Source organism: Papio anubis, chromosome 2, assembly GCF_008728515.1.
Source record: "Papio anubis isolate 15944 chromosome 2, Panubis1.0, whole genome shotgun sequence".
NCBI classification, from domain to species: domain Eukaryota; kingdom Metazoa; phylum Chordata; class Mammalia; order Primates; family Cercopithecidae; genus Papio; species Papio anubis.
The window spans coordinates 63,580,533-63,603,213 of record NC_044977.1 but is presented as its reverse complement, the minus strand read 5'-3'; the positions used below and the strand labels follow the sequence as shown (position 1 = coordinate 63,603,213).

Genomic DNA, 22,681 nt, shown 5'->3' with positions numbered 1-22,681 from the left:
GACAAAATTTAAACTAGCAATATTTGACCCAGAAAAATTTGAGTTGGAAAATTAATCGTTTAAAAAACTCTCAAAATGTAAAATCTCATGTGTGTGTAAAAAAGAAACTCCCTGATAAATAAATCATGTTTGTTAAGTTTTTGCAGAAAATAACTGTTGAACATGAAATAATGTTAAATGGGAATAGGAAAATAATAGAAATTACCAAACCATACCTCATAGAAAATTGTCAAGGAAATACTTGATTTAATGGAGTCCACTCCCTAAATTGTTATCCAACAAAATTAATCAATGTTGAGATTATGTTTATTAAAGGAAGTCATTAACATAGAATTGAAATACCTTGGAGTACAAATGGAAAGTCTGAAGCATCTATTGGGTCGAAGTGGCAGTGTTAAAATGCCCTGTAAACCAATCTTACATTTGGTGTAATTGGAGTGCAGATACATTTCTCATTTCTTCAAAGCAACAAAATGTATGTGAAAATACTTTGACTACTTTGGAAAACTGACAAATGCGAGCTACTACCAAAAAGAGTTTTATATATGCTTGCCAACAGTTTTCAGAAAACAAATTAGATTATCTTTAACACATTGCAAACATGCTGAAAATGCCTTTTAGTCCATTATAAATTACAGTATTTACCAAATGCCATATTGTCTTCTAAATATATAAAATTAACAAACATAAAAAGCAACACACTAGATTAACTATGTTACAGGTATAATTAATCTGAAAATAGAAACAAACATCTTATCTTCAAAATTAAAAATCTATATTTGTAAGTTCGTTGCCAAGTCTATTGAGTGTTTATTATAAATCATACTCTCTAACATCTCTTCATAAAAATATTGCTGTGCAGCATTTGGTTTTAGTCATTTTTTCCCCCAAATATGGGGACTTCTTTTTACTAATCCATCTAAATCTTCCTGTCTACTTTGTGAGATACTTTACTCTTTTGTAAGATGTTCCATAACCTCAAAACTGAGAAACGCTAGTTGACTTGAGGAATAAAATCAAATATTTTTTTCTGATTATATTGCTAATTATTGACTGCTATTTAAGCTATAGACTACACATTTATTAAACTAAGATGTATATATTTTAATAGATGGGGGAAAGAGAGAGAGAAGAGGGAGGAAGAAAATCAATAGGTGGGTAGAAGGAAAAGGAAATAAAAACATAGAAAGACCAGCTCCAGTGCCAGATCTTATTAAATTTTTTATTTTTAGGACATAAGAGAGCTCCTGAAATAAAAAAATTTGCTTTCATTAAATGTTTGTTTAATGTACCCCATACATGTGCTCACATAACTAGGAAGTATCACCCTCTATCACTGGGAATATTTTTTCTCTTGAGGTTGTAGATTATTTTTGTTGTTTATTTATCTTGTTTTGTTTTCTCTGAACTTTCTGAATCTATGGTTTGGTGTTTGTCATTATTTTTTATTTATTTTATTATTATTATTATTATTATTATTATTTGAGACAGAGTCTCGCTCTGTCGCCCAGGCTGGAGTGCAGTGGCGCGATCCCCGCTCACTGCAAGCTCCGCCGCCTCCCGGGTTCACGCCATTCTCCTGCCTCAGCCTCCCTAGAAGCTGGGACTACAGGCGCCGGCCACCACGCCCGGCTAATTTTTTTTTGTATTTTTAGTAGAGACAGGGATTTCACCGCGTTCACCAGGATGGTTTCGATCTCCTAACCTCATGATCTGCCCGCCTCAGCCTCCCAAAGTGCTGGGATTACAGGCGTGAGCCACCTCGCCCGGCCTGCTGTTTGTCATTATTTCTGAAAACTATTCAGGCATGATTATTTTAAACATTTATTTGTTTGCTTTTTTCTCCTTTTAGTATTTCTTTTACATTATCTTTTATGCCATTTGTAATCTCCCTTCTGTCCAAGTTCTTAATCTTTTAAAAATTTTTAATTATTTTTATCTTTGCATTTCAATTTGGGAAGTTCTATTGGTATTGCTTGTCATTCATTTACTTCCCCCTTAGCTATGTTCAGTCCACTGGTGAGCCCATCAAAGGCATCCCTCATTTGTATTATTACATATTTTATTTCCAGCATTTCCTTTTGATCCTTTCTTAGAGTTTTCTTCTCTGTGCTTACATTATCCATTTGTTCTTATATGCTGTTCACTTTTTAATTATAGACCTTGATATATTAATTATAGTAATTTAAAATTACTGTCTGATAATAACTAGTTCAATTTTAAATCCTCAGCCTGATAGTTCCAAAAGTTTCATTATATTTGAGTCTAGTTATCATGGTGTTTTGTCTCTTCAGACTGTTTTTTAGCATGCTTTGTACTTTTTTATTTGAATCCTGAACATTATTATATCAGATTAAAGGAACTTCAATACCTAAACTTTTAGTGTGAGGTTTTATGTTTTTCTAGTTAGAGTTAGGCTGTAACTTCTGTTGGCTCTAGCTGTGGCATCAGAGGTTAAATTTTAGGTAGTACCTTTGCTTTTATGTCCACTCTTGCCCTTGGGTTTCCCTAGAGACTCTTTCTTAAATAGCATCTAAAGTTTGCAATTATTTCAGCTGTAATTCTCTGCACTGTAATTATATAGGAGCCCTAAATAAGTCCTTGCTTGCTAATTCTATCATCTCAGTTATTTGTGGGTCTGTTTCTATTGGCTGCTTTTTCTCCTAGTTACAGTTCTCATTTCTCTGCTTGTTTGAATATGTAGTAATTTAAGATTGAATAGTAGACATCATAAATGTCATGTTGTTGAATGCTAAATTGTGGTGTACTTATTAAAAATCTTTTTGAACTTTATTTTGATAGGCAGTTGTTACACTACTGTGAATCCTCGAGTTTTCTGTGGTTATTAAGGCTAGTTTACTACTAAGATGAAATCCCCAACTGAATGCTTCAAATGTTCACCAAGTTTTTCTTCTCTGGCATAGTGGAGCTCTAATGTCTTCCAGGCCTATTTGAGCTCTGAAAACTATTCTTTGCCCAGCCTCATGCAACACTCCTATGCAGATCTTCAGAGCACATTATTTAAGTAATGCCATTCTTTCTAATACTATGCTCTGCAATTCCAGCCACTTCAGCCTCTCCAAATCTGATCTTTGTCTTCTCAGCTCAGTGACACAGTACTTTACTACTTATGTATCCCCTACCTACTCCCTGATCTGGATGGAAAGTGTCTCTACACAGAAAACAAGGGCTACCAAAACCTTATTTCATTTATTCCCCTCTTTCAGGATCATACTTTTGTGTTGCCAATTGTTCAAGTTCCAGCAAGAGGTTTTTTGTTTGTTTGTTTGTTTGTTCATTTCATATATTTGTCTAGTTCTTCACTGTTTTTGAAATACTAATTATGAAGGTAAATACAGTGAGGCTTAGATAAATTAAGTGACTTAACCAATATAAGTTGCATATCTGGGATTCAAATCTACATCTCATAGATTCTGACTCCAAAACTCATGCTTATAACCCTTTCATATTTGTATTGAATTCACTTCTAAGTGTCTGACTTACTTAATCCTCCATGGGCAGATGTAATATGACCCTCAATTATCTAAATATTTTGCTAGAAAAAGGCTTGAAAAAATTCAGCAAAATGTTAAAAAATGCTTTATCTGGGGAAAGGAATTATAGCTATATTTCCCATTTATATTATCCATAATAACTAATATTCCAGCAACAAGTAAGTTTTAATTTTACATATTAAAAATAACTAAAATTCAAAAGATAAGCTTGTAAAAAATTCAAGCTGTGTTTTAATGAGAAGAAAAAAGTGTTTCCAAAAACACATCAAAAATCAGGGTTATACGCCTTATTGTTATATAGGTGATGATGGCAATATACACCATTTCTAAAAGTCTGGTATACCTGATTAGGTAGTACTCAGAAAACATAGTTTCAGTCACAGAAACCATCATGCAGACAGGATGTATAAAAAGTGAAGTCTAGAGAAGAATTGATGAAGTGTTTACTCATATAATCGAACGATCTTAAACTACCAAAAGCTAGTGTGAGTACAGAATAATTAAGAAAAAGCTACAAGTAATTGTCTTAACTTTAATTGCTATGACTTTGGGGATATGTAACTGACTTTCTATATTGGAGTTTCAGAGCTGACATGATCACAGCTTTCAACTCTCAGTTTCGTCTCATTTGTTTAACATGGCAGACTCTTAATTATGAAAGCTGCAAATTAATTGTATAGTGAAATACCCTGAGAAGCTCCTTGTATAGGTACTATGCAAATGTAGTATGATTGACTGATAAATATGTATGTCTCCTTTGAAAAAAATATGGGCTCTTGCTGGGTGAAGAAATTAAACTGATATCCCCCATAACTCTATTCTACTGCTTTTATAAACAACCAAACATATTTTCCTTTTTCTAAAAAAAATCTTAATTTAGTAACTTTTCTGTCAGTATTCTGGAATGTAAATAACATTAGTAGCAGCACTGAATGTTCCTGTGTGTTCTGAAGCCTTCACACAGAGTACTATATTTATGTGTACATGTATATCTTATTTTTTTTCCTAATTTATGAAGCAAAAGATACCCAACTTGGCTATTAATGTCAAGCAGCAAATTTAAGTCTTTCCATGATGTTGTTAGGTGTTTCAGAATTTTCAGGTGGCAGAGGAGCTATTTCTTATAATGTTTGCTTTTCATCTTACAAATGTGGACATCATTGCAGATTATACTGCAGAAAGATTTCTCAAGTTACTCAAGATGAATATAATATTTTTAAATCAAGCTAGGCACACTGAAACTTTTCAGTTCCTTAGCAATTTTTTAGTTTATCATTTTAATCACTCAGGTATCTCAATGATTTTGAAACTGGATATCTAAAAAGTCGTTTATCTTTTGTTTCCCCTCATTGAGTTGAGTAGATAGAGAACAGAATCTCTTCCTAGGCATAGTTTACCCCATTCACTCCAGAAATGTATACTGAAACCTAATCTTTAGACTCTTGCTAATGACTTTTTCTAAAACATGATATTATTAATAACTTTTTTTAACATGGCATGGTATTGCCTGGCATAAAATAATAAAGTAAACTCTATAGAACACTCACCTCTGTTGACCATGCTCACAAATCTGAGAACTAAAAAATCTTCAAGCCAATTATTCAGAAATTGAAAGATAACATTAACCCCACCATGCTCTCACAAACACACGCGCACACCCTAGCAATAAATAATTTATTAGTGAATTTATTAGCATTTGAAGGCAAATGGTATGCTGAAAAGTGTGGACTTTACGTTCAAATAGAGCAGGATTAAAGTCTTAATTTCACTTATCAATAGCTGGATGACTTTGGTCAGTTTTCTTATGTGTATAAGGAAGGCAAAAATGAGAGCGAGAGAGAGAGAATAAATAGATATAGCCGAATTTTTTAAGGACTGGAAATACTATTAAGCTCACTTACTAAGATTCCTGACCCATAACAGGCATTAAATAGTAACTACTTTATGAATCCTGGGAATCGTCAAAGTTGCTTTGACTGAGGAGGTAAAAAGGAACACATATGAAGGAGTTAAATGGTTTCTGTGTTATATTTTTGTGTTAAGGGACTTCCCTAGAAGAATAGATTTATTATTTTAAATTCTGTTCAGTCTTTCTAAGGATTACTGACATTTCCTCTCTCACTCATTTGACAAATTGAGCACCAATTATTCATTCACTTAGCAAATATGTATTGAATACCTCATTCAATCATTAATTCCTTCATTTCTTCATTTAGGTAGTCAGTCAGGGGACAGACACCTGGCCCTGGGAGATAAAAAAGATTATATAAAGGTCCGGGGAGGTTGCAGGCTAATGAAAATAAGATTGATGTAACAATGTGCGATTACACATTTCTCTTGGGATCAGCTCTTTCCTTCCAACCTTTCAGTGAAGGAAGAGTCAAGGATCCTCACTTTGGGAACTTTACTGATTATCTTTTTCCCACGCTGCCCTTTATCAAATAGAGACTGGAGAGGGTCACTGTCATTTCTTTAGCAGAGCTAATTTTAAGCTATTACTTAAAGGCTTCTCGTATTTCTACGAAATGGAAAATTATTTCTTCTTTTTTTCCCTTTTGTTCATAAATACATTTTTTAACGAATGGATTTTAAATAATAGTTTTACAACAGAAATATTGAACAGATAGTATAGAGAGGTCCAATATAACCCCCCCACACAATTTCCCTTATTACTCACATCTTACATTATTATGATGCGTTTGTTACAATTAACCAGCCAATACTGATGTCTGATTATTATAAAGTCCATATTTTATTCAAATGTCTTTGGTATTTATGCCCTTCTATTCCAAGATTCCATCCAGAGTACCACATTACATCAAGTTTTCTTGTCTCATTAGTCTCCTCTTCTCTGTAGCAGTATCTCAGACATGTCTGGTGCTTGATGTCCTTGACAGTTTTGAGGAGTGGTGGTCGGTTTATTGTGGACTGCACTTCTGTTAGAATATGCCTATATTTGTCATAATTAGACTGGGGTTACAAGTTTTGGAGAGGAATAATATAAAGGTAAGGAACAATTTTCATTACATATCAAGGTTAACTTTATCAAAATGATTTATGACAGATGATGCTGGCCTTGATTACCTGGCTGAAATACTTTTTATCAGGGTTCTCCACTATAAAATTACTCTTTTCTCCCACTCCATACTGACTCTTTGGAAATGGGTGACTATGTGTAGTCCACACGTGATGAATAGAGTCTTGTGCTTCACCTTTTGCAGAATAATGAACCTACAGAATTCTTTTACCTGTGAAATGTGTCACTTCTTCATTTATTAATATTTAGTAATTTACTTACATCAGTACTGACTCACATATAATTATTTTAGACTTTGAATTGTAATTCTATGCTGCTTTGTTTATTTTGCTGCTCAGCTTGTTTTAGCTTTTGCCATTGGGAGCCTTTTAAGTTGGATCTTGTGCCCTTTGTTATGCACTCATCAATGTATGGGGTGTTGTGTGTGTGTGTGTGTGTGTGTGTGTGCCTGTTAGCACTTTCTTATTTACTGACATTAAAGATGTTCCAGGTTCATCTTGTATATTTCATGCCCTAGTCATAGCAGCAGTCATGTCTCCAAGGATAGGATTCCTGGTTCTTTTTATTGAAGAATGACATTAGAAACAAATATCTGGGTACTAGGTGTGCTTGTTGCTACTAGAGTGTCATTTATTTAGGTGCTCTCAGATGACAGAGGAAAGAAATATGTGTGTATATACTACTTATTATGTAGATATATCTATAAGTATTTCTATATACAGCTATTGGTATTATGTTAAGTTAAACATAAGATCTTGCTGTTGTCTCCAACTCTAATCCATTACTACATGGACCACTCTGCTCTCCTCCACTTACTGATCAGTAAATTTCCACTCCATACAGTGCTGTCCCATTAGATTAGAAAAGATATAGATTATATCTATAATAGCAACAGATTAGAATTTTTATTTCTGTTAATCTACACCAGCGTCTGATATTGTGTGGGGTTTTGTTTTGTTTTGTCTTTTTAGCCATTCTAACAGGTGTATAGTGGTATTTGCTTGTTGTTTTAATTGGTAATTCTCTAATGGCAAAAGATGTGAACATCTTTTAACGTGATTATTTGCTATCTATTTATCTTCTTTGGTAAGATGTCTGCTTACATCTTTGCTACATTTTTAATTGGTATGTTTATTTTCTTATTGTTGAGCTTTAAGAATTCTTTGCATATTTTGAACATAAGCCTTTTATCAGATATGTGTTTTGCAAATATTTTCTCCCAGTCTGTGACTTGTCTTTGCGTTTCCTTAACAATGTCAATAACAAAGCACAAGGTTTTTATTTTAATGATGTGCAGGTTATCAATTTTTTTCCAATGAAAAGTATTTTTGGTGTTAAATACAAAAACTCATCACTATATCCAAGGTTACCTAGATATTCTCCTCTGTCATCTTCTAGAGCTATTATAGTTTTATGTTTTGCATTTTCATTGATGGTCCATTTTGCATTAATTTTTGTGAAAGATGTGACCTCTGGGTCTATTCATTTTATAACATATGGACTTCCAATTGTTCCAGTATCTGTTAAAAAGACAAATTTTTCTCTACTGTATTGTGTTTGCTAGTTTGTCAAAGATATGCTGACTATATTTGTACAAGTGAATTACTGTGCTCTCTTTTGTTCCATTGCTGTCTATTATTTTGCCATTATCACATCGCCTCAATTACTGTAGCTTTACAGGAAATCCTGAAGTCAGGTAATGTCAGTACTCCAACTTTATTCTTCTTCTTCAGCATTGTGTTGGCTATTTTGTTTTGTTTTGTTTTGCTTTCCTTGTCTTTCCATATAAACTTTAGAATCATTTTGTCTATATCCATAAAATAGCAGTTGGGGTTTTTATTGGGATTGACTTAAATCTATTGATCAGGTTGGGAAGATGTGACATACTGACAGTGTTGAGACTTTTAATCCATGAACACAGATTATTTCTCCACTTATTTAGATCTCTTTTAATTGATTTTATGAGATTATGTAGTTTTTGGCACATAAATTTTGAAATACTATTTTATATAAACCCTAGAATTTCCTGTTTTAGTGCTAATATAAATGGCATTGTATTTTAATTGTGTAATTCAAATTCCATTTGTTAACTGCTGGTATAAACGAAAGTTAACTGACTTTGATATATTAGCATTGTATCTTGTTGCCTTGCTATAATCACATTTTAGTGCTGGAATTATTTTTTTGTTAATTCTTTGGGATTTTTCAATGCTGCCTGGGAACAAGTATTATTTCCTTCTTTTCAATCTATATACTTTTTTTTTTTTTTTTTTTTTTTTTTTGCCTTTTCTTCTATTATTGCACCAGCTACGATTTCCAATACAATGATGACAATGAGTGGTAAGAGTAAACGTGTTTGCCTTTTTCCCCCCTATCCAAAATGAAAGCATCCACTTTCTCACCGTTAAGTAGGATACTAGTGCTACATTTTTTGGCAGACATTTTCATCAAATTGAGGAAGTTCCTCTTTATTCCTTGTTTATTGAGAATTTTTATTTTGGGTAAGTGTTGCATTTTTCCAAATGCTTTTTTTGGCACCAATTGATATGATCATGTGATTTTTCTTCTATTCATTAGTGGATTTCATGAATTAATTTTCTAATATTGAACCATCAGTCTTGCATACCCAAAACAAGTCCTACTTTGTTGTGGTGCGTAAGTCTTTTTAATTGTTGCTGGACTCAATTTGTTAATATTTGTTGAGGATTTTTACATTTGTATTAATGAAAGATATTGGTCTGTAGTCTTCCTTTCTTGAAATGTCTTTATCTTATTTTGGCATTATGGTAATTTGGCCTCATAGAGTGAATTAAAAAATACTCTCTCTGCTTCCATTTTCTAGAAGAGATTATGTACATGGAGAATAAATTTATGTACATAAAGAAAAAATAGAGGCCAGGCACAGTGGCTCATGGCTGTAATCCCAAGACTTTGGGAAGTTGAGGCGGGTGGATTGCCTGAGGTTGGGAGTTCGAGACTAGCCTGACCAATGTGGAGAAACCCCATCTCTACTAAAAATACAAAATTATCCAGATGTGGTGGTGCATGCCTATAATCCCAGCTACTTGGGAGACTGAAGCAGGAGAATCGCTTGAACCTGGGAGGCAGAGGTTTCTGTGAGCCGAGATCGTGCCATTGCACTTCCCACAGGACAAAAACGAGCAGGGGAACCAGAGTTCTAGAAGTGAATTTGAAATGAGAGCCCTGAGGGCAGGCAAAGAAACAAGCAAGAAGACTAGGAAGAGTTACATCCTTTGCTTAAAACAAAACAATTACTTAGTTAGGTTTTTATATAAACATAGGTATGTGTGTATATATAATATATATATATATAAAATATCTTTACATATAGACGTATGTATATATAAAGTTTGCAAAAGTCATATATACTCATTTGAGAAAATTCTGAAAATATAGGCAAGAAAAAAAGAGGAAAATAAAATCCTTTTTATACTTAATTTCTCCTCCAAAGGATAACTACTCTTATTTTGGTATACATATATCCTTCCCATCTTTACTTTTAACATATTTAGTATAATACACTGCATATTTGTTTGTAATTTTTTTATATTCTTAAAAATATACCATGAGCATATATGAAGTTCATTAAACAGTCTTCTGCACCCTCATTTGTAATGACAGTAAGATATTTCAATATATGTTTACAGCCAATCTCCTATTGGTGGACATTTAGTTTCCTTCTGCTTTGTTTCCAATTTTTTGTTATCATGAATAATAATGTAATGAATATTCTTGTGGCTATATTTTGCTCATGCTCATGTAAACTTCCTAAGTATATTTTTAGAAAATTAGGATTATTGGTAAAGGTAACACTATGTAAAATACTAAGATTTCTAAATGCCTTGCCAATTTCTCAAGAAAGATTATAGAGGGGCCACTGTCAAAGAGCAGGGACCTGCCCTAAAAGTTGGCCTCTTTTAATCTTAAAGACACACTCCGAATCTAATGTCAAACATCGCTTTCTATAGAATTTTTCAAAATTTTTTTTCAAGGAACATAGAGTGGATTGTTACAGTGCTGTTTCCAAAATTAAACTAATTTAAAGACTCTTAAAAATCATCCAAGAAGAATATATATATATATATATATATATTTCTGGAAGCAACTCTTCATCCTTTCCATCGCAGTCTATCACCACCTCTCTCAGTAGACCCGCAGTTCTTACTTTTTAGTAACTGGCAGTTTACAGTTATAGTTACAGGATTTCAAATCTAAGTTGGAACTGAGCTCAGGGAAAATAATAAGTTGTTTGTTTCCTATTTTCCAGCTGACCTTGGAGCCCATCTCTAAGCTTTTACTGAAATTTGGAGGCATCTCAATATGTTTAAAAAAGATAATCTCTGTGATTTCACCTTTTGCCTCTTATACAAAAAAAAAAAAAAATGTCTATTGACTGGTTGCAAATACATTAGTTCATTAGGTGAAGAATACATTGCTAAGCACATGTTATACATCCTAATAAGGTTTGCTTTCATTTTGTACCTGATTAATTCATACAGGGGCAGCAAAGCATGGTGATTTAGAGCTCAGTAACTGCAGAAAGACAGACTTTGGTTCAAATCCTTTTTTTTTAAATTTACTGTATGATGTTGGGCATATTACCCAAACTATCCTAGTCCCAATTTGTTCATCCACAAAATGTTAACAATTGTAATCATATGTTTGATAGTACTATTGCATGAAATAAAGAAAATACTATGTTAGCATAATATATGTATGTAATATATGTTACATATATAACATAACATACATATGTTAGCATGGAGCTAACATAAAATATGTGCTCAATACATGTTAAATAATGATAAAATGATAAACGATTGATGTGCCATTTTCAGTGTCTCTTTTACTTCTTTTATGAAAATTTAGGATCCCAAACTGAGACAAGATCAAACTGAATAAATTTGAGGTAACACAAGGCCCACCTACCTTTACCAAATTATCATTTTCTCTCCCAGGAGCAGCAGAGGCATTTATCTAGGCTTAGTATTATTTATCAATAAAAAATTATGGACAAGCTGTTAACAAACTGCTAAGTGCAGTATCATCTTCAGCTGTACCACATCTTGAAATAGTGGGCTTCAATTCATGTTTCATGTGCAGATTAGTATTCATATTACTTACATTAAAAGGAGTAGAAATTGGTAATGAAATTATTAGAGAATCTTTGGACAATGGTCCCTGCATGTCTCTGTTCATAATCTTGGCATTAAGGCAATTTACTAAGCCTTATTTATGCTTCAAACATTGTATTTTAGAACATACTCTCATGGATATTTCCTCATTTGCTCTTCCTGTGTACTCATTCTTATTTCTAGTAAATGTAAAGAGAACACTGAGGCTCAGAGAGGTTAGGTAACTTGCATTCAGTTCTATAAAATTTGCCTGTGTTCCTTTATTTTTTTTTCCAACTGCCGGTGCCATTCTGTTACCAGTGCTATTATAAACAAACCATTTGTGGCTTTTCAAAGATGACCTCCCCAAGGGAAAACTGATATAGGCATCATCTTATTCCTATTGGGTTGCCATCACAAAATACTATAGACTTGTAAACAACAGGAATTGGCTTGTAAACAACTGAAATTTGTTGCTCACAGGTTCTAGAGCCTGGGAAGTCCATGATCAAGGCAACAGCAGACTTGGTGTTTGGTGAGATGTCTGGTGAGGGCTGATCTCTGGCTCATCTAGCTGTGTCCTCACATGGTGGAAGGGAAAAACAAGCTCCTTCTAATCTATTTTATAAGAATACTAATCCCATTATGAAGGCTCTAGCTTTATGTCATAGTCCCACCTCCTAATACTATCACCTTAGGGGTTAGGTTTCCAACCTATGAATTTTGGGAGGACATAAACATTCATTTCATAGTAGGAACTGACCGCAAGGACAGAATCATGACTCCATTTACACCACTCGGAGTAAAATAAAAATGTTTTCTCTTTTTCCATAACAGTGAGTTTGCTTTTCTACAGAACTCATGAATTTATCCATATTGTATTCCCATAGGACAATCTTATATTCCAAGCTCTTTGTATGAATATTTCAAATTGGGGAAATGAAAGCAGCTCGCTGAACAGTCTGAAAATGTAACAAAGGCATTCTTTGCTGGTTTTGTTATTCTGCTTCACTCTCTTCGATTAAAACTGGCCCACTGACGGGATTTCCTGAAATGAGGTTCAAGTTGATAATCCCAAATACAACCATTTTAAGAAACTCGTTCTCTGTACCAGTCTTTAGTTAAAAACTTAGTATGGCCTGGATTTAAGCTGTAGATAATGAGGTTTAAGAAATCCAGGGGAGAAATACAAGCTTTCTCAAATATCACTAGTAATAAAAATTCTATTTATGGGCTAAAGGTATAGAATTGAAGCACAGTTCCTACTAGTGTGTGGAGAGCTTTAATTTGACTTCGAAATCAGGATGAACTAGGCCAGATGGTTAAGAAATGTATTCTCTGTCTTCAGATAAAATTAATGGGATGCTCCCTTTGTAAAAGCATACTGACATGACAGGATGAAGTAAAAGTCCATATTTATGACAAAGTGTATTTAAGAAGCACAAAACCACAGTGGAGGAAAAAAAGAAAGAAAAACTTTGCTTTTATCATCTAGTAGTATTTCACAATTGTGAAGAATCACATTTCAGGCAACCTTCATTTAGAAAATAGAAACAAAATAAGAAAAGGCTTTTGCAATGCTCCTTTTGAACTACAAGGTTCATGAATCCCTCATCTCTGGTCTGAGAAATCTTTGGATAAGAGAATTCCTTCATATTAGTTTTCTTTATTGAGATTTGCATCCAAGCTCAATTTCTGTAAAAAGAGAGAGGAGAGGAGTGTAGAATTGGAGTTTAAAGGGAAATGTTACCAGAAACGACTGATCTCTGTAGTTAAAATGATAATAGCACCATTTGTTTTGAATCTGTAACATCAGTTTCAAGAGATTTAACAATAATCTCCATTCTGAAGACCCCTTCAAAGATCCACCTTGCTCCATGGTGTTCTTTATCTGATTAATATATTAACTTTTCATTTTAAAGAGATCATTTATCTTGAAGCAAAATGAACTTAGTGAATACTGCATTACTAGTATCAACATGGACAAACTATGTAGAGTCTAAAAAGAATACTGAAGCCATAGCAGGAGAAAGAGTCCACTAGTGCTTATAATTTAGTGGGTGGCAACTCAAAGGAATTAGAAGGTAGATAACAATAAATTAGCCTGCTCTGGAACTCTAAGTGGAGGAGAACTGGCAGGTGATAATTTAGTTGAAATTACCTGTCTAAATGTGAGTATCATTCCAGAAAGTTAATTAGCATTGTTAGCAGCTGCAAGCTGGATATTTAGCTCAAATGACATATGGAAGTCATCTGTCACAATGCCTGGTATATAGTAAGTACTCAGTTAATGGTTATTAATATTATTTTAAAATATCTAATTTTCCTACACCAATTTTCTTCTGTTTGGAGAGCACTTTCTAATTGCTTTCTTCCCTAATGAAATGGTAGTAGATGATTAACCATGCTAAAGAAAAAGGTCCTCCGCAGCCACGCATCCATGTCTCACCTGAAAGATTCCTGCCCCTGTCATAATGAAATGAACATGACTACTATGATCAAGGTTGTATCTCCATAGCAGCTAGGACATTAAATGGTGAGACACAGGAAATTTACACACACTCAGTGTGTAATTAATGAAATGTAACCATTTCGTTAATAGTGTGGAGATCTGATTTCAGTGTATAAATGATTCATAAATTAGTTTGTATCAAATGCATGGTCATATGGAGTCGTTAACAGAGGGTGAAAGGCAAATACATGCGAATAAAATTATTGGTTTTGAAATGATTGTAATCACATTATAATAATCTTAAAATATTTTTATTAATTGAACACTCAAACATATTGTTTAATATGTGCCAGGCAGTGTGATAAGCATGTGACATGAATTACATTAATCCTCACAATAAGCCTATGAATTATGTACTATTACTAATTACCATGCTGTAAATGAGAGATGTATTAATATATTCTTGCACTGCTATAAAGAAATACCAGGGACTGGGTAATTTATAAAGAAAAGAGTTTGAATTGGTTCACAGTTCTGCAGGTTGTACAGGAAGCATAACAGCCTCTGCTTCTGGGAGGCCTCAGGAAACTTACAATCATGGTAGAAAGTAAAGGGGAAGCAGGCATGTCCTACATGGCTGGAGCAGAAGGAAGAGAGAGAGAGGGAAGGTGCTACACACTTTTAAAGAATCATATCTCACAATAACTCACTCCATTCATGAATGATCCACCCCCATAATCCAACCACCTCCCATCAGACTCCACCTTCAACACTGGGGATTACATTTTAACATGAGATTTGGGCAGGGACATAGATCCAAACCATGTAAAGAAGATTCTTGCTCATAAATGTGCAACAAAATGTAGCTAAGGATGATAGCCACATTTCTCTCTTTACTACATACATAGTATTATACTAGTAAACCTTATTGTAATTGTTATTATTATTTACACAGAATGGTATCTCATGGAAAAATACACTTACATTAAAACATTAAAGCTCCTTACTAAAGTAATTTTGTTTTTCATTGATTCCAGTTTTTCCCACCCACTGTCCATTTAGGATGGCTTCAGAAAAGAGAAATGGTGTCAAATCTGAAGCAGTTTACTTAGTATCTTCATAAGAAATTCTGGGATGAAATGGGAATTGTTCATTAAAATGCATACATATTTTTAAATAACTCATGTTTTGCATTTATTCTTTCTGCCTCTGTACCTTACATTACCAATGATAAGCAAGAAGAACATGGCATTCAGATTTAGCAGTTATATAACTGAGCTGAAAAAAACTCAACATTTAATTAGGAACTGTGAAATTGTATAAACCTACTTGACTTTTCTCCCATTAAAAATTTTGTTAACACAAACTATTGCCACAAAATTCACTTGATTAGACTTTTCTTATTTAAAAGGTTTTTATCATTATTTTTTGATAATTTTTTTTTTTTTTTTTTTTTGCTGTGAGGATTCTAAAATATCTAGAGTATACACTATAATATTCAGGAGGAATCCACCATATCACATAAGTCAATCACACAGATAGAAACTAACCTGGCTAGCATTTGAACTGAGTCATTCAGAATCTATTTGTCAGGTCCTTTCTGGATGAATATAGCAGGAAAATGACTCAAAATGGATTTAAGAAAAAAAGAATATATTGGCTAATTGAAATGTTCAAAAAGGTTTTTGCTTGTTTGTTTTTTGGGGGTGGGCATCAAGCATGACTTGAGTTAGGTATTCTTTCCTCTGTGTTAGCTTCGGGTTTCAGAGATGCTCTCTGTATTTGGTGGAAAATTGTTGACTAGAATCTTGGAGTTTATACCTCACTGTCTCAAAAAACCTCAGTGGAGAGAGAGATCCTCTTCAAGAGCCATTCTGCAAGCAGCCCCTGAACTGAGTCTAATTGTCTCTGATTGGTTTGTCTTCATCCCGATGTTTGTCTAGTCAAGGTGGCTATGCCCTACGACCCTCACATGGCAAGACCTGAATTATATGCTCTCACTTAATGCCAGAGGTGTGGTCAGCCCAACTCAAATGAGATGGGGAGGATTGGGTTCTCTAAGGAAAATAAAAATGCGGGTAAAAAAAAGGCAAACACATGCCCTCTGCAGATTTAGAATCCAGGACATTAATTCTTGTAAATTTCTTCAAAGTTGAACAATATAACTTTTAAAGCCCAGTACCATACCCTGAATCTTATAACCTTCTTAATTGAATGGTTTATCAGACTTACAACTCCAAACACAATTGAGGAAGAAAAGAAAGAAAGAAAGAAAGAAAGAAAGAAAGAAAGAAAGAAAGAAAGAAAGAAAGAAAGAAAGAAAGAAAGAAGGAAGGAAGGAAGGAAGGAAGGAAGGAAGGAAGGAAGGAAGGAAGGAAGGAAGGAGAGAGAGAAAGAAAGAAAGAAAGAGAAAGAAAGAGAAAGAGAGAGAGAGAAAGGAAAGAGAAAATTCTAGAGGAGTTTCTTTTTTAAGTGAGATTTTCATGTCTCTTTTAAGCCTCATGTCCCTTGCATTTCTTACCTTTTGCTATCATTCTGGTGTGATTGTAGCTCTGCAGAGAAATAAGTTCTCAACATATGTTCCACAATTCATGGTTTTTCACAATGGTTCTACTACTAATTTTTTTTTGTCCTATATGCCATTCATGCTCAATTCTCTAGACTTCCATTTTGATGTGTGTCTAATGCCTATATAAAAATACTATAGTAAGAAATATTTAAGGTTTCCTACAGTTGGTATTGTAACTAAACTAGCACATGATTAGAGCCTATCGGGAATTCTAATTAATTGAATTTTTAAGAGGCAGACCCTGAAAGTATAATTTTTTGAAAGTGATTTATTAGATGAGTTTTCAGAAAGAACCCACAGGAAAAGAGGGAAGTGGGGCAGGGAGGAGACAGTAGCCAAGCTCAATACAGTGTCAAGCAAAGTTCCACAGAAGGTAAATTTGACTCAATCCTATAGCTCTGGAGAGAATACAGGTCACACCTAGAGTTGTCTCACAACTAGGGGCATGGGAGCTGGAGAAGTTATATCCTAGAAGCCAGTCAGTTATTGGTTAAGTGCTCCTGGGGGCATGTAAATTCCTAGGTACTTTCAGTTCTCTCTTTGCGAAGATAAGTTAGCTATAGCAACTTGAGCACAGTGTCCAAAAAAGAGATAACATGTACTGGCTCTTAAAGGTGCAAAGTACATAGGAATCTGGGGCAGAAGAGGAATTACAAGGGATATGAGTCCGGCATTGACATTTTCTGCTACATTACTCCTCTAAGAAAAGTATATCTAAATAAGATACTCCATTTGTCCTATGAAGGGGAAAAAATGCTTGTCCAGTAAGACTTTAATGTTGTCACTGAGTTATTTTTATTTGGAAAAGGTGGAATTCTCTTTACACCCAAACAATTGGGCCACTTAAAATGGAGATCCACTTTTGTAAAGTAACAGATACCTAGGATGCAAGGGGAATGATCTAATTAGGTTTGTATAAAAGTAATCCTACTTTTGCCATGACTTTTAATGGCAAAAACTGCAATTACTTTTGCACGAACCTAACACAATAGCTGTGAAATCAATATTCCTTTGAATTATACTTGTAACCTCTACTTCGAGAAAACCTGAAAATGAATCCCAGCTCTACCTCTTTAGCTTTAGGAAAAGTGAGTGAAATTATATGTACATATTATACAGATACAGAGAACTTGGTACTATGTATTGTACAGGTACTGTGAGTCTGCACAATATATGCATATAAGGTAGCTATTTGTTGTAATATTATTACAGTTATCATAATTGTCAAAATGTTCAATTATGTATTTAGTTACGTACAAAAATGACTTCTGTCTTCACAATCAACATAAAGAACTAAGAGCAGTGGGAAAAATACACTCAATACAAAATACTTATATTTTGTCTGAATGTTTTAGATTAAAAGCTTTTTCAGTTGGATACTTTGCATGTATTTGTCATAAATCTCAGAGATTTGCTGTCGTAAAAAGATGAAGGATCATGAATTCAGACAAATATTAGAGCTCTATTTTTTCTTTGTAAAAAAAACTTTCTTAGAAAATTTTTATTACACTGGTAATGCATGCTCATTGTAGGAAAATAATGAAAACTAGAAATTAGCAGAGAGCAGAAAATAAAATAAAATAAAAGACATTTATATCACAACTACCTATAGATAAAAACTTCACATGCAATACATACAACATATGTATTTTTAGTTGAATAAAACCTCATATCCTATAAAATTCACTAGACATTATGAATATCTATGTGAATAAAGTTCCTTCTAGAATTTCATTCTTATTGGTTAGTATGCCATAAAATGAATGAAAAAGAACATCAGTTATCTGAGGTTAATTGTTGCCAAGAATATACCAATTTACTGAAATGTCAACTTAAATTTGTGGTAAGTGGCAAGGCTTTTTTAAAGGACAAAAACTTAGTATATGATAATAATTAATTTATTTTGTACTTAACACAATTCAAAATTCAAGTTTTCACTGTAATTGTATGTTAATTCTGAATATCATAGATGAATCAAACATTAATTTGTAGCACATTTTCTGACAAATATGTTTGAGCGCATGTGATTTCTATCCTTGTACTTTATCCTTGATGTACACAAGAGGATCATAATTTTTTCCAATAAAAATGTGTAAGGCTTCATAAGTTTTCTTGCTTGAAGCTTCTACTGAGACATTCCCAGCTTTCTGCAGTTGTTTACTGCTCAAACTCTCTAAATCTTTATTTGCCAAACACTGCATGTAATTGAATGTGTCTCCCACATTCCTTCTGCTGACTTGAAGAAATTCTGCCTCTTCTTCAAGGTTTACCAATTGACTTTGCAAAATGACTTACTACCATTATTATTATTAATTTGAAATATAATTAGAATAGAATTATTTAAATCATCTAAAAATCTATAAGGGAATGAAAAATGATTTGACAGGAGGAAAGGAGAGATATTAATGTGAACAGACTGGGGATTCGTATTATAAATCATTAGTTTAGTAGTGAATATTTTCCTTCTGGAACTTTGCTTGTAGCCTGCCCATTCTTACATTATCCCTTCTAAACCATTAATTTCTAAATTCATCCCTTACTGTTAAACACTTAGTTTCATTTATTATAACATGTGTTTTTGCTCCCTCAAAAGATACCCATATTAGACTAAAAATAATAGATATGAGAAAGTAGACTAAATTCATATTCATTAGGTAACTTTATTTACAAATTCTTTATAACAGGTGACAGGATGTGACGTAAATCCATCTTTATTTTATTTTTTTTAAATAGTGTATCAATAAGTACTTTTTTTGAGGATCATAGAGCCTATTTACCCATTCATATGGGTCTGTTTCATAGTGCTGTTTTCCCCGGATAATTTACCTCACTCATCACATGTCTTCAGTTATCTATTAGTACCACTTTAGTTCTGGAATACTTTACATTTTTGCCTTAGAAACTATAAATATATGTATAAAGCCTGCCTAGTCTTAAATATCATATTCTCACAAATAATTCCCTCGAGCACTATAATAAATTGACATAATCTTGTTACTATCTCTGCACCCTGTTTCTTTTGTTTTGGTTATTGCAGTTTGCAAGTGTACTTGTTTTTATTATTTGTTTATGGTATGTTTTCCCACTAGTCTGTAAGCAACATAAGGGCAGAGGACATGTCTATTTTATTCACCAGTATTTTCCCTGAACATAGCACAGTGACTTGCATATGGCAGGCACTTAATAAAGTGTTAAATAAATGACTGATTGAGTGAATGGTGAATGATTGCATGATCTGGAAACTAGTCATAATACAACAGATGGATAGAATATTTTTCTTGAGAGTTATTTGTAAGGATGCTCTTCTTTTATTCTGCTGTCATAAAGACTAAACCATCTTCTATTCTAATGAGGTATAACTGTTTAGTCCAGTCCCTGATATTAGTTGGAGAAGGTTGGACGGGAGCCCGTTGCCAGGGAAAGTCAAGTACAGCAAATCCCAAGCTATCCTTGAAATCCCGAACTTTCAACAAGAAGATGAAGGCTCTTATGAGTGTATTGCAAGTAACCTTCGAGGAAGAAACCTTGCAAAGGGTCAACTCATTTTTTATGGTGAGCTAATTGAATTTCAAATGTATATAAAATATTTGGTAATGCCCCTCCTAAGAAATTGTGGAAGTCATTAGCATGTTGTGAAAAAGTGTCATGGGAGAAATAAGGAAGGCATATTTCCAGGTTTAGATGCTTAATACAATGATTAGCAGCTGGGAATGACCACCTTTAAAATACGGTTTTAATTTTAGCATGGTCTATGAATGCTATTGTTTATTATAATTGCCTTGAAAATATCAGCAGTGTCATGTTAAAGCCATAAAAGTTTATAATAAAAGGTAGCATAAACTCCATATATTTCCCATAAAACATTCTGCAGCAGATTATAGCAATCTTGATTCTAATTCTAAGTAGAATTAATAAATGAAGGACAAAATTGATAGGAAAAATATAATACTGCATGGTGGTTTATAATATTTGTTTCTATTTTTCATATTTTGTCTACTCTTAAGTAGGTAATATAAAAATAAGGTGATTACATTATTTAAAATTATGTTTGTCTCAGTTACAAAAAGCTCTCATAAACTTAAGAGAGATGATGAATGCATATATTATCTAAAAGCTGTCTTCGTGTCTTCTTTCATCCAGGATTGAAATTTTCTCTTACTTACATTAAGTAAACAATAAAATATACCTCAGAATTCTCAAAATGCTGTATACTATTAAAATATCTTTAACTTCTTTGATAAATTTAATATATCTGTATTAGATAATTTTTTAAAAGTATTGATATATGGCCAAAAATACTTTCCTATGTGACATGTTTATAATCAATGATAAAGTAATTGGAGAAAATATGTGTGTGTAATAACTAGAAAAATCTAGGATACTGTAATTATCCCATTGGAATGTTGATTGAGTGCCCCTGGGGAGAACATATTGTGTGTCTGTAATATTATTTTCCATTTTCTTTAGGATTTCCAACTTTACCCTGCAATGAAAACTACTATTTTATATATAGAATATAATTTCCTACTCATTATTCTCTTACAGTTTTAGCAAAGCTAGCCAAGAAAAACAATATATTTTTTTCAATAGTACCTACACTTTAAAGGAAAGTCTTTGGAATTTAGTATCCTTTGTAAATAAAATAGGATACAAATGGGAGTTTTAGTAGAATGAAGATATGGAATGCTTTGGCTAGTTTTAAAGAAATATTTTCCATTTTATATATAATAGACAAAGATATAATCAAGAGATGAACCAGAACACAAAGGTATCCATAAACTGGAAATCAATGATAAAGTACTTTTCTCTATACTGATATAGCAAATGTTAGCTTACATAGCAATTTTACAAATATTAATTTATAGAATTCTTAATCTTAAGAAGTAGAAATCTTAAGATTAATCTTAAGAGGTAGAAACAATGTTCAGTGATACTACAGGCAAAAAACCTCGAGTTAATTGTGCAGGATCTGACAGATAGTGATTGTCAGATTCAAGATCAGAACCTTGAAAGGTCTTCTGAAACTGGACTCTGCCATAGCATTTCAACATGGTAGTCTAAGTTCATTGTACTATACCTCGCCACAACCAAATTAGCCATTTAATGAGCCTGAAATGGTCCTTGTGGGGTAATAATGGATACTTGGTCAATAACATAATCATTATGCTTCTAAGTCATGTATTAATTTACTTTCTGAAGTTCTCTCAAAAGAAAAGAGGATTACTGACTCAGTTACCTCAGAATTGAATAACTGAGAAATTCAAGAAAAGAATCTCTCAGTCTCAGTTATATTGCTGTGTTTATGTTATAATTCAGAGCCAAGTAATATTATATATCCATCTATGTTGTATTTTTATAATCTCCAAACAAAATCTCTAAAGTATTATTCATCATAGAAAACAGAACATGTTCAGAGGAGGTAAGTGGCTTTTTATAACCAGTCAACATGGCAGAAAAATATCTAAAATTCAAACCTCTGTGGTAGACCCAAAATCCTAAGCATCTTCTCCCATGAATTTCCTACCTAGTTGAAAATTTAAAACTTTGCTCCCCAGAATTTTAATCATCCAAAGAATGTGCACATTAAATAAATAAATGTGTTCTAAAGCTACAATTATTGCATTAAGCATAAAATCAAATATATCCGAAACCTTTTTAAGTTATGTGAAATTATGTATGAGCATGCATTTCTTTTCCCAGGTCAAACATATATTAGAACAATTTCTAAACAAATACCTATGAATCATATAATTTTGTTAACAATACCCAGAAACATGATTCAATTTCATCAATACACCTAGTTCTTCTAAGTTTTACCTTGATTTGTCCCTCAAGGCTGCAGGAAGCATATTCTATAACTGAAAGTTGTCCTGATTTCCACAAGAGGTAATCCTAGGCTTAGTTCCCACCACCCAGAGACATAATTTCTTTTACTCATTCGTAGGCTCATTGAAGGGTCTTCTGTCTTGGTGA

The 22,681-nt window shown here is 33.2% G+C and overlaps 1 protein-coding gene across 7 annotated transcripts in view; it reads left to right on the top strand.

The window, feature by feature from the left end:
- Positions 1–22,681, top strand: part of CNTN6 (contactin 6) — a 310,814-nt gene that overhangs the window by 214,756 nt on the left and 73,377 nt on the right. For 5 of the 7 annotated variants that reach the window (XM_009200323.4, XM_017955285.3, XM_031662742.1 and 2 more), the window contains one exon: positions 20,076–20,260. In XM_009200323.4, coding sequence (XP_009198587.3) covers positions 20,076–20,260 — 185 coding nt within the window. The remainder of the gene's footprint in view (positions 1–20,075; positions 20,261–22,681) is intronic. The other 2 variants (XM_021933351.2, XM_031662748.1) reach the window with 1 other exon arrangement.